This window comes from Hibiscus syriacus, unplaced genomic scaffold (assembly GCF_006381635.1).
Source record: "Hibiscus syriacus cultivar Baekdansim isolate YM2019G1 unplaced genomic scaffold, ASM638163v2 tig00000002_pilon, whole genome shotgun sequence".
NCBI lineage: Eukaryota > Viridiplantae > Streptophyta > Magnoliopsida > Malvales > Malvaceae > Hibiscus > Hibiscus syriacus.
The window spans coordinates 1,907,526-1,921,374 of NW_024061752.1; the positions used below are offsets into that span (position 1 = coordinate 1,907,526).

The following is a 13,849-nucleotide window of genomic DNA, read 5'->3' on the forward strand; positions in this document are numbered from 1 at the left end:
AGCTCGTGGTAGAATGGGATAAGGCCGAACACCACCTGATTCGGACCCTCTCCAAACTAAATCCGACCCCCTCTAAGAAAAGGGACTAAACCACAATCCTTGTTCAAGTAGGACACATCCTTTAGAGTTTTAACTTAAGTAGGGAAGTACTTCTAGTTAGAGTAGAAGTAGACTTAGCCATCAAGCTTGTAGGGGATTCTCACTATAAAAAGGGGCCTCCCCATCCCATTGTACTCATTCATTCTTTTTTATTGGAAATAAGACTAACCCGGCTTCCAAGCTAAATACTCTCGTCCCCCTCTTATTTTCGTCCATATTCTTTTTCTTACGTTCACAACAACTTAAGCAACCAAGCTTAAGCTTGAAGGCTGCCTTAGCGCCCAGCAACCAAGCAAAGTGACTAAGGGCCGCACGGACCAGCTAACCTACACTCTAGCCCCGTGTCAATATGCATGCGCCAATGATTTGAGGGGACAGACATTTGGGTGGTATGCTCATAATCCACCTAAACGTGGATGCCATTATCCCACCCACTAACAGGAACGTGCCTTGGCTCTCTCATGCATCTTTTTCCTTTAATGGTAAAGAATCAAACAAACTTACTAAATGAATTGTTAAAAATATTAAATCAAGGAATGATTCTAGTAATTTCTTTATACATTATATATCTCTAAGTGGTTTTAATTTGAATAACATTGTTTATAAAATATGTACATTTTATTTAAAATTTGATTATCTCACACTAAGTCACTAATTCATAGCCAAAATGATTTATACGAATCGTTACTAACATGATAGTGACCACCATGCACCAAACTCGATGGAAGGCAAGATCTAGAAGCACGCGTGAGGTGAGGCGACACAATGGATATGCACCGAATAATTCGCCAAGCTGTGGCTTTGATCTCTAGGGTGCGTTTGGTTCACGGAATGTAAGATTATCAGTGAGAATGTAAGATTACCAGGGAATAGGATTACTGGGAATATTGTATTTTGTGTTTGGTTGGCTTAGCAGGAATGTAAGATTACCGTGTTTGGTTAAAAAAAATAAAAGATTATTGGAATGTATATTTAATCAAATTGTCCTTATTATATATTTGTATAATATTATAAGTTGAAAAATATTTATATATTTTCTTTAAAAATTTAAATTCATAATATATATATATTTTTTTTTACAAAATTAAAAATATAAAAAGGTTTAATGAAAGGATAAAATTTTATTTTAACCCCTGAACTTCATATACAATTTTAATTATATACTTTTTTTTGTAAATCTATAATAATTTAAGGATAAATTTGTAATTTAATCTTCGTAGAATTTTTATTATTCAATGCCAGAAGAATGATGTTTTTGAAAAAAATAAAAATTTAAGGACATTTTAGTCCAAAACACCGGTAATTCAATAATACATAAGAAAAGGGAGGTAATGACATTTCTGGTAATATACCCCAAAACATCCACTATTGGTAATCTTACATTACCGGGAATGGGATTCCCGGGCTAACCAAACGTGGGAATGTGGATTCCATTCTCATGGGAATCCAACATTCCCTCATCCAAACACCCCCTTATTGGAACCAACCCCGAGACAAATCCACGGCCGAACCACAGAACAAAATGCTAAATTATGGACAAAGGAAACATGTTCAAATATTCCTACAAACCCTAATGTTTTATTAGAATATTGAGTAAAGTATATTAAGGGTCTCTAAAACATGTAAAATGATTATTTAGTTGAATCATGTTCAAATACCACTCTCACAAAACAAAATGCTAAACTACGGCTTTTACTTTCTGTTTTCTGGTTAATCAAAGTTTCTAATTCGTTTCAAACTGCACACGACGCAAGGAGGTTTCGGGGACCAAGTTTAATTGGTTAAACAAAGAACGGTGGCATCTATGCACTTGCCCATAATAGTCTTAATTTATTCATTTATTAGATATACGAGGAGTCCACAGTTTGACCTGGTCAAACCCTTTCATTGATCTTTATCAGCGTTTTTGTTCAACTCATTTGGTGCATCCAAGTATGTATGTATCGAAGGTGATGAAATGTTGTTTTTAAGCCTATTTTATAATAATAATATTTATTTTAAATTTATTTAAGTAAATGGTACTTGAAAAATTTATTTGTAGGTTGCGTTTTCTATAACATATCTTTATTGATGTAATAGATGTTCTAAACATGGTTTTCAGAATCGGACCGGTTAACGAACCGATCATGTTACCGGTTCATTGGTTCAATCGGTTGAACCGGTCTTATCGGTCGGAAGAATCAGACGACGTCATAATTATTTAAAAAAATTAAATAAAAATACCAAAAATATTTAATAAAAAATAATTTTTTATATCACAAGTCATATTCAAAGCAAGTCATAACATATATAAGTTAAAAACAATAAAATCAAGTGAAACAAAATGATTTAAATTAACTACAACATAATATTTAAGGTAAAACATATTAAATAATAAATATAATTATATAATTATAATTAAAAAATAAATTTGGGGTTAAAAAATCATAACAAAATAATATTGTTTGGTTTAATTTTTTTTTTAAAAACAATCTCACATGGCTAAGAAACATAGAAGAGCATCCCAAAAGTCTAAAGAGTAAAAATATGAGAACAAAACAATCTCACATTGCTAAGAAACATAGAAGCGCATTACAACTAACTTCTATAAATAATAGAGGTAATTTGACATTCAAAATCATGGAGTCTTTTGGTGAGCATTGAGTGAACTATTCTTTCACTTCAATCAAGCTTCTAATTTTTTTTTGAGTTCAAGCATTTTTGAGTTCAAGTTTCAATATTATATTTCGAGTTTGAGTTGAGTTGAGCTTACTTTTAAAGTTTTCAAGTTCGAGTCGAGCTCAGTAATACTTGAGTTCGACTTGGCTCGTTTAACAAACGACGTTGTTTGGTTTAATTTAAAAAAAAAACAAAAATCTCGGTTTTTTCCGGTTTTCAGCCGGTCCGGTTCGAACGGTTTAACGGTTCTGGCCGGTTCACTAATAGCGGTTCAACCGGTTTAGATTGAATCGAACTAAGCAACGATTCCCGATTAAACCGGCCGATCCGGTCCGATTTTCAAAACAGAGGTTCTAAACGATACTTTTTACACATATTTAATAAAGGATTATATATTATTCAATCACATGCACATTTAAAAGACTAAATGATTTAAATACTTTTAAAAAATATCCAAATAATATTGGATTTAAAAATATCATAATTGAAAATTTATTTATTTTAAAATATAAAACATAAGCTTAACTTCATCATTTTATATCAGTACACAATATCAATAAATCCATAAATATATTATAATACGTAATTATCTATCATGAAATTCGATTTGGCATATATTTGTTATTCATTAATTGAGCTCAACTTTAAAATTTTATTTGTACTTATGATCAACAAAAATTGAAATATTGTGACAAAAAATTCTTTTTCAAAAAGGTAGGTGTTAAAAAATTTATTTTAGGATCTAAATCATTTGTTATAATATACGTGGAATTTATCATGAGAATAATGACAAGTTTCATAAAATATATTTAAAAACTAAAAAATATCATATAAACGGGAAGAAAATTATATAAAATTTATTATGTAGTTTTAATTGTTTGAAATTTGTTATTATTTTATTACAAATTCTACATGTATTGTAACAAATAAGCTAAATTTTAAATGTACTTTTAAACATCTATATTTCGTCAAATTCTTTTCTACTTGGATTATTTGGCCAACAAAGTCCATAGTTTATACCATAAGACTTCTTTAACAACACTTGTAACGTAATTAATACCATAATAAAGACTTCTTCAAAGATATTAATACTATTTATGTTTTCGCTCCTATATAATATACCATGTTGTAGTAATACAAGAGCCTGCTCAAACATTATGTTAGAAAAGAAGTACATTAATTAATTGGGAGATTATTTTTTCTGTTTGGGATGGCAAAGGAAAATTTGTGCAGGAATCAATGATTCGATCTCCAAAAATAGCAATGAGTGATGGAAAATTTCATTAAAAAATGTAGGAAAAAAGAAAACGGCGACTAAAATCTCGGTAATGGAGTCAAAGACATTTTCATTCAATTCGGAAAGCTAAGAACCAAACAAGAAAGTCAAGTTCTGCTCCGCAAATTACATATGATGAAGGATTTATATATGAAAATATCTAAGAACGCTACCTTTGATCCACGTTGTTTGAACCGATCAATCACCACCCGAGAAAAGCTTCGAATCCTACGGCTTAGGTCGACGCCGACGAAGCACTCATCATCTTTTTAAACTCCTCGAAATTGACATTACCGTCGGAATCCGAATCAACGGACTTGATCATCCCAACACAAGCATCGACCGAACACGTCATCCCCAGGCGGTTCAAAACCTGATGCAGCTCGGTGGCCGAGATCAGGCCGTTCTTGTTCTGATCGTACAAATCGAAAGCCTCTTTCAGCTCGGAAGCGGCGTTTCCGTCGTCGGAAGAGGACCAGAAGGAGGCGAATTCTTCGAAGTTGATGTGTCCGTCTTTGTCTCTGTCGACGTCTTCCATGACGCGCTTGAGCTCATCCTCCGAGTAGTTGGATCCCATTGCCTTCAACACGTCACGGAGCTCCGCTATGGAGATGCGTCCGTCCTTATTGGCGTCGAATTGGTCGAACACCCTTTTGAGTTCGTCCATGTTTGGCATGGCGGCGGCGTTAAGAGGGGAAAAGGAAAATTGGAAGGGAGGCAACAGAGTTTAGAAGCGATGGAGATCAAAATAGGGAGGGCAGTGGGGATTTATAGGCGTGGGAGGAAAGGCAGGAAAAACAATAAAGGGACCACAATGACCGCTCATCAAATAAAATTTTCATTTTTATTCGATTATATATATACTTTGTTCTTAACTTTATATAAAAACTTGTCAAATATTATTCATCATTTTATAGATTATATAATATTCGTCCCCTCGTAATTGAAACACGCTATACAGTCGAGACTTGTGTGTCTGTCAACAATCTCATTAATCGATTTTATATAAAATGAAATTAAAAAATAACATCAGTCCATAAATATCCATATCCAATAGAAAGTGGAAATAAAGAAATAGAAATAAGAAAGGGATTGCAAGCCGCGTAGCAGGCGTGTTCTTAGAAATTGATTGGGACTGAATTTTAGCCTTTTCATCTCATTGATCGGAGATCGCATTACAGACGCGGGCTTCACGCGCTATTTTCCTACAACTTCACCACGATCATTTATTCTTGGAAATTTACCGATGAGGATGTCATTGTCGCACAAAGCTCCGATATGGCACGTTTGAAACAGTAAGATCAATAAAAAACAGATTGACATGGATTGAACCAATAATATTAGGCTATTCCACTATTTGTAAAAAGCTTAACACCGGGTAGGGTTAAAATTTATTTAATTTTAGTTTGTTTACTATAATTGTTATAGTATTTTGGATATTACGGGATTGAGTGTCTAAATGCTGGTATCAACCTATTAATCGTTAGGCTTGTAATAAGTGAAGTGTGATTTGGACTATAATTAAGGAATCAATCACTGACTCGTGCATGTTAACACTTGAGTAGAATCATCAAGGACAATCCCGTGTCACAACCAACTCAAATGGGTCTTTCCATGTTGAAAAATGACACAGACAGTGAGAGAAGAAAAAAAGAGCACTAGAATAACTAAACCGATAGATCAAGTATTTCGGTTTAGAATAACATTGTTTGGTTTTAAAAAATTAAAATATGATTTTAATATAAAAAATCAAATCGGTCGAATATTTATCCCGAACGTTATAACATCCATCTTTAGAGAATGTGGAGAATTTCATCCTTGGTTCAATATAAACCTTTTGTGGAATAAAAGTAAACTTTGGTAGATTTCATTTACATGTCGTTTATGACTTTGATAGGGAAATTATGGTTTGAATGGTTGCCCATTATAGTTCTCAATTCTAGCAATAAAATTATTCCAATTTTGAAAATGGTAATAAATTGTTGCATAATTTTGTGTCAGTAATTATCCATCTACCATTTCCAGATTAACTCTATCTTCATCTACCACTCAGCATTGAAAATTCAATGCTATCCCAAGCAGATTGTTTCAGCTTTCAAATAGACCCGTACATCCAATTCGATTAATGATAAATCTTATTTGACTATAAAATGTTTACACCACAAACTCGTTCAATTCAATCTGAATTAGAAACGACCTAAACTCAAGATGACTTGACCTGAAAAACCAAACTGAAGACATGATAAAACTTTAGAGTAAAATAGAAATAAAAATAAAATCATGGTAGGTGTCTAATTGTTAAGCCATCAATTTAAAATTAGAAATTGAGAGGTTCGGATCTAATTTGTTGAATTTTAAAGTTGAAAGTACCTAAAAAGTATTTAAAACAGAAAAATAGTAGGCCAAGATTTAATTTGCCTAATTTTAAAACTAAGAGGACCTAAAAAGTAAATGTACCGAAAAATGAAAGCTATGATCCTAATTCCAAAACTTAGAAGACCTATAAAATAATTGAATCTAAAAAATATAGAGTAAATTATGTCGATAGACGTGTTAAGTTCATGTTTAATTCATCTCACACGGCTAAATGCTATTTTGAGGCCTAAAAACACGGGAAAACTACATCAATCGGATTTGCCAGTGGCCTCATAGAGGGAAAATCAACTTGAGGCCTAAAAACACGGGAAAACTAAATTGAATCGCATCGGGATGGGTGTTTATTAGCGGATTTCCGATCTATGCCGAAAAACACGGGAACGGTCAGCACGAAGGTTCAAGACTTAGCCGAGCGTTAGCGAAGCTAGATTCTCATAGCGAGGCGCTTCGAGTTAGCGAAGCGTTGTAGTAGCGCCGAAGCCCTATGTGCTATAATGCTGAGCCAAGGACGCTCCGCCTTATCTATAGAAGCAGTCAACTGAGTTCTGAACGAATTAGCTCCTTGGTAATGACTTAATCCCTTATGATTTTGGTATGATTGACTTTGGTTACACAAAAAACTAAATAGAAATGATATCTATATTATCGATATGTTTGATTTTAATACTCGGCCGTTAACTCAAGTTAATCTTTAACGAAAGTATTATGTGTCAACTAATTTTTTTTTAAAAAAAACACGTGAGCTTAAACTCATAAGCCTTTCTTCTTCTTCCTCTTTTTTTCTTCTTCAAACACACATAAACCATAAGCCAGCTGCCGTTCGATACTAACAAAACCAACCAATCCACAACATCTTCCGACTCAACCCAAGTGTCGGCCCCGGCCCCCTCTTCGGATCACGCTCCGTACCCGAAGGACATCACTCCTCCACCGGATAACTCGATCCAGGTTTCTATGGGTTCCCAGTTGCAGACTAATCTAGGCATGGCGCTAATATCCTGCAGTGCTGCTACTACCATGCCGACTGAGTTGAATCCTTACGTGTCTCTTGCTCCGGTTCAATCAACTTCCTCCATGAGTAACCCACTTCCAATAACTCCACTTGCCTCAACTTATACTAAACTGATTCATTTTTTTCTTTTAATCGTTTGAATTTGATTCAAAATTTTCAGTCCTTTAGTTTAACAGACGCACATATGATTTTAATGACTGTATATAAATACTGTTTAGCTATGTATTTATGTATTTATTTATACATGCATTGCATTTTATCTAAATTTTTAATTTTCTGACTGCCGGAAGTCTTCCACGGAAGCTACTCTCAACCTGGCGTTGGGGTAGCCTACTACCCTACCTCCCCTTACCCATACATATGGGAATTGGGTTTTGTTGTTGTTGTTGTAGTTTAACAGGCAAGATGGAATCAGTGAAGAATGTACTGGGAAAATGGGGAAAGAAAACGGCGGCGGAGACTAAAAAAGCAAAATCGAAATATGGATTTTGATTTCAAAAATAGTATAATCTTTGTAATAGTATAATCAGTGAAGAATTGATGTTTTCATACTTTTCAAATATATGATTAGATTGAATTTCAACCAATTAATTATGCATAACATATGCATGTGTTATCTCAGTGTATACAGAAAATGAAATCCAAACCAGAAACTTCATGTGTGGCTATTCTAACATTATATATTTATATGAAGTATATATGATAAGTTTGTATTTTTTTCATTGGAACAGTGAAAATTGGGTCGAGTTTTGCCGATACTGCCGTAGGAAAAATTGCTCAGGGCACCAAAGTCCTCGCAGAAGGCGGTTACGAGAAGATCTTTCGAACAACATTCGAGACTGTTCCAGAAACGTTTCAACCGAAAAAGGTGTTGCAACGTTCGTCGGAGAATGATCAAGAACCAGAACTGCGACATTGAGGTTTTAACATGGGGGTTTTTGTTACTATTATTATTGCATGGTTTTGTCTGAATTGATGGTGGGTGGTTAATGGGGGATAAGAAGAATAGGAAGGGGCGGTGGGGACTGTGGTTTTTATTTTTTTAATTGCCATATAATAATTTCGTTAATGAGTTAACGGAAGTTAATGATGTAGGGACTTAAATTGGACGGACAAATAATATTAGAGAATTAAACCAAACAGATAATAACTTTAGGTATCATTTCCTTAATTTTTTTAGTGACTAAAGTCGTTCATACGGAAAAAATAGGGGACTATGGGCATAATTTATCCAAAAATATAATGGATAAAACTTAGTCACTTAACATACGAGGGATCTGCAAAATTAAACCAGGAAAAATAATTGTAGTTGTTCCGCATTACCATGGCTAAGTCCATGCAAACAGTTACAAAATTATATAGAGTTTGGAGCGTTGGCCCCTAACATTTTTGGTCCAATAGCAATTAAGGTCTCTATATATTAAAATATTAGTTATGTATCTTAGTCCTCAACATTTTACATTTCACTAATTAGTATATTTATAATATATTTTTTTGAAATCCGATAATTTGACATCTTTTAATGTTTAATGAAGAACCCAAACTCAAAATCATCTCAATTTGCCTAGACAACGCTCTTTATTGATAACCTTCAACGTTTTTAAAACCACAAGAATATAATTTCGAAAATTTAAAGGCCTAACAAAATATAAAAACTTTAAATTGATTAATCAATCCATGGATCAAAAGATCTAAAACAAGAGTAGGTCCTCTAGTCCCCACTCTCAAACGGTAAACACCACCAAGATTCTCTACTCAAAACTACGCAGATGAAAGCAAAAGATTTAGAGCATACCATATGACAAGGTCCAGTACAGAACAATAGAGGAAAGCAATCCAAATTTAATGGTAGTTAGGGTACAAGCCTAGCGACGGTGAGGGCAGAAAGTGACCAAATAGTTGCCCCGAGAGCAAGTTGCAATGCTAGTGGGATCATCGTAAGCATAAGAATAAGCTTTGGGGCAAGCCGTCTTGAAAATTCTCGAATACACAGTGGGTTTACAAGACTGGGGGCTCCCAAAGCTTCCGGTGCAGCAATACCTGGGAGAATTGAAAGCGAAACAAGCGCTCTTGCAAGCCACCACTCGCTTCTTATCCCTCGCCCTCACTTGTAAAGCCACCGGGCACATCAAGTTCAAGTCGCTAACACACCCCGCGTAGCTGCATTTGCCTGTGCCTTTCGAAGGAGTTATCGACATCGCTATGTTGTACCCGTCCACCAGGCTCACGTCGTAGAAATCTTGTTGTGTCCCCAGTGTGATTTCCGCCAGAGTTGCCGGAGGAGTCCCACCGAGGCCGTTGCAGTACAGTGAGCCGCCGCAGTCCCCAGTAGCGCAACGGCCGCGTCCGGTGGCGTCGAAGGAGCATCCGTGGCGGCCCCAGAAGCGACCTGACCAGAGAGGAGGTAGATTCATGGAGTATGCCTTGTTTGGTGGAAGCTTGAAGCCGCCGCGTGCTAGAAGTGGCTTTCCGGCGCTAGGTTGGATCCCGGGCCAAACTGGGTGCGGACACTTGTTGTAGAGTGTTAATGTCGTCGCCGACACCTCAACTGTTAACAGCCAAAAGAGGAAACCCATTAATCTAAGACATGTTTGCTTTAACCAAATGAAAAATCTAGCAATGTAAGTGATTTACTTACCTGAAGTGTGGGAGAGGAGAAGAGTGAAGAGCGTGAGAGTTAACACAGATCTCAGCATTGTCGCCGTGGCTGAAACTTTTTTCTGGGGGGGGGGGTAAGGGACAAGAAGCAAGACAGAAAGGTATTTGAAGTGAGTGAAGAAGAAACTAACAAACCCTGACCATCAACTAAGGAATAACTATGGTTATGGTGTTCCTAAAACTAAAAGAAAGTGGGGTTTGATAACTACTGGTTATTTGAACTTTCGGGATAATATCATATTTGATACCTATACTTTTAACATATATAAAGATATATAATTTAGAGTTTGCTCATCGATCGGACAAAGATACTGCAGTGGAATGGTTGTCTTGTAATGAAAAGAACAAAGATCTCAGGCTGTATTAAAACGTAAGCAATGTTATTAATTAAGATTAGTAGCACTTAACTAACACAGCATAGGTCTGATGCAAACGGACAGAAACAGTGCATAGGAAAACGGAGCGGGAACTGGGAAGAGTCAGTCTGTCCACATAATTAAAATCTTTGTTTTCTTGTTATTGGAGTTTGGACTTGAAAAGTAATTGCTTATTGCTGGATGTTCTTTTCGATGCATTCTTTGTTAAATTACCGAAATACTTATATTTTATTATCAAAATTATTTTAATTATTAATTTATAATATTCGTCAGAGGGATTGGTTAATAATTTGATGAATTAACACGATAATAAAAATCAATTGCAGAGAACGACTGTAGCAAATCATGAACAAGACAAATGACAATATCACAAATATTTGGATAGTGAATTATGGTAATAAAGATGTGATTGCAATTCGAATGTGGTTTGCTGCAGTGGTGTCCAAATATGGCAACTTCACTTTGTATTACGGTGAAGTGTGATGCCTTTTAACTTCAAATCACAACCTAATTATAAATTACCTGAAAGTTGAGTCAAGACCTTTCCATTTTCTAGTTTTCTTTAGACATGTAAAGCTAAACTTCAGTTCGGGACACATTATTTACTAATTTGTATACCAAAAAAAACTTCAGTTCGGGACTGGTCTAGCATCACCGGCCCGATGAAAACTTTGGGTTCAAGCCCAAAGTTCACGTGATAAAGAGGCATTAGCCAGCTATTTCAGGCCTAAATCCTTGAAAATTCAGGTTCCGCTCTCATTTTTATGTGTTAATTTTCTAATTTGAGTTGGCCTTCATGATGGAATTAAGAAAAGAGTCGTGGAGACATCACATGTATTAAAAGTTTAAGAATTTTAAGTTGAGATAATGATAAAAATTGTTTTTTCTCTTGTTTTAAAAAATATAACTCATTGTTGCTCTTCATAAGTTTAGACCTTTTTAATTGTCTCCTGTGTGGGAAATAAATTAGATAATTCAGTGCATCAAATGTTAAAATTATAGGTACTTGAATCAACATACAGTAAATTTGATCTTTAATATCAAACCAAGTCTTGCAATTCACTTTTGAACTCAAATCATGATGCAAAGAAAGGGGTTGCATGGAAGGACCTGTCAACGAAAAAGGTAAGCTGATGGTCTAAAGACATTTCAGTCTGTTGAAGCACAGGTAGGCTTTGTATTTCAACAATGTGTCCATTACATTTGCCCCAACACTAACAATTTTGTAACAAATAAGCTTCAATTACTGTGTGTCAGAGGATGAAAGAGAGAGAGAGAGAGAGAGGGAATCACCTTTGATTGATTATTAATTTTTGATGTTGTTGAAATGATGAGCTCATGATACAGAGGGAGATTGTTGAAGGAAAGAAGAGATCACATGATATGTTAGTGGAGATAACTGAAAGGTAGAGAAAAGGGAGTTGGCCATTGTGGGGAACTCACATGGCATTACATATATATGTGAGAGAGCTTTATGTAAAGCAGAGAAGATAGGTACAGCTGATCCACCTGCTGCATGTTTACTTCTAAATGTGAAATCTGTAGCTGCCTTTTAATTATTGTCCATTTTCACTTCTCTTCCTACACCCCACCCTATGAAATCAAGTGATGAAAAGTTTTTTAAATATTTTCTTTTAAAAATTGTTTTTCAAGTCATGTGAATAAAAATATATTTTATAAGTGGTAAGAGAAAGGGTGTTAAATTTTATAACATAAATTTCGTTTTGATTTGACTAGAAAAGCTTATGGTACAACCTGCTTGAGGAAAGAAATAAATTAAGAGAAAAAAAAATGAAAATCTGCAATGGATGCAGAGGTCTTGGGTCATAGCTCACCGTTGAGTCTTAACTCTTACCAAAGGTACGAGGGCTCCACCCCTATTGTATGAACCTTGCCACACATTTATCTATACAATATTATAATTCTTCTATTAACTTTTGACTAAAATTAAGAATTCGAATTAAATAAGACTCTTTATAATATTAAATTTGTTATCATCAATTAATTAACCTTATATAAATATGACATGTATTAAAATTATTTATGACAAAATCCTAGAATTCATGTGAAGTCTTTAAAACATAAAATTTTATAATTTTAAGATTATAGTGACTTTTTTTATTTGTTCCTTTTAACTTTTTTTTCACGCAAAATTTGGTGTTCTTATTTTTGGTCTTTTTTATTTCACTTACCGTAGTTTTTTCTAATTATTGTAAGCAAATATTATTTAAGAATATTTAAATTTGAGTCATTTATGTGTACATCAATAGTTTAGTTAGCCATCTCTGTCGACAATGACAATTGTTAAGCATGTGTCCCATTATTTGCATGGCCAAGTTTTGTTGTTCAAACACCAAATAATAGCGGCGGTTGAAAGATGGCGAGCAGCAGCCGAAGATGCCGGTGGCTTTGACGAGGTAGCAGCAAAAGAAAGCAAAAGGAGAGGCTTTTTAGGGTGTGTTTGGTTGGGGGAATGTGAGATTCTCATGGGAATGGAATCCACATTCCCCGTTTGGTTGGCCGGGAATGTCATTCCAGGTAATCTTATATTACCAATAGTGAATTTTTTTGGGTATATTACCGGGAATGTCATTACCTCCATTTCCTTAGGTATTATTGGATTACCGGCATTTTGGACTAAAATGCCCTTAAAAAATTTTATTTCAAAAATATCTTTATTCTGTCATTGAATAATAAAATTTTTACAAATGTTAAATTACAAATTTATCCTTAAACTATTTTATATTTACAAAAAAATCTATAATTAATATTTTATATAAAGTTCAATGATTAAAATAAAATTTTACCCTTTCATTAAACCTTTTTATATTTTCAATTTTGTAAAAAAATTTATATAAATTTTATGAATTTAAATTTTTAAATAAAATATATAAATATTTTTCAACTTGTTAAAAATATATATATAATAAGGACAATTTGGTCAAATATACATTCCAATAATCTTTTATTCCTTTAACCAAACACGATAATCTTACATTCCTGCTAAACCAACCAAACACAAAATACAACATTCACAATAATCTTATTCCCTGGTAATCTTTTATTCCCACTGATAATCTTACATTTCATGAATCAAACGCATTCTTAGGTGGCATTTAGTTGGCATGAATCCCTTGGAATTAGAATCCAATTTCACCACTTTCCCATGTTTGGTTCAAGTTTTCCAAGAATTGATGGAATTCAATTCCCTTGTTGGAGGGAATTGAAATTTGATCATACTACCCTCATCAATCTTTTGGTAACTTATTCATATATTGAATAATTTTTTTATTATTTCGGGTCAGGTGAAACTTTATTTTGGTAGGGTCGGGTCAGTTTTTTTAAGTGTGATATTCGGGTCGAGTCGAGTTCGGGTTTAGGGTGAAAAATACC

General features: G+C 34.3%; 2 protein-coding genes across 2 annotated transcripts; both read right to left on the bottom strand.

Annotated features, from left to right (window-relative positions):
* Positions 1–4,121: 4,121 nt before the first annotated feature.
* Positions 4,122–4,781, bottom strand: LOC120215264 (probable calcium-binding protein CML27). Its single transcript, XM_039213016.1, has one exon. It carries the CDS (start codon positions 4,707–4,709, stop codon positions 4,269–4,271), a length of 441 nt encoding a protein of 146 aa, XP_039068947.1. The 5' UTR covers positions 4,710–4,781; the 3' UTR covers positions 4,122–4,268.
* Positions 4,782–9,216: 4,435 nt separating this feature from the next.
* On the bottom strand, positions 9,217–10,197 carry LOC120215359 (thaumatin-like protein). Its single transcript, XM_039213106.1, has 2 exons — positions 10,060–10,197; positions 9,217–9,969 (listed from the first exon to the last, which is right to left on the bottom strand). Exons 1-2 carry the CDS (start codon positions 10,115–10,117, stop codon positions 9,287–9,289), a joined length of 741 nt encoding a protein of 246 aa, XP_039069037.1. The 5' UTR covers positions 10,118–10,197; the 3' UTR covers positions 9,217–9,286.
* Positions 10,198–13,849: the final 3,652 nt, after the last annotated feature.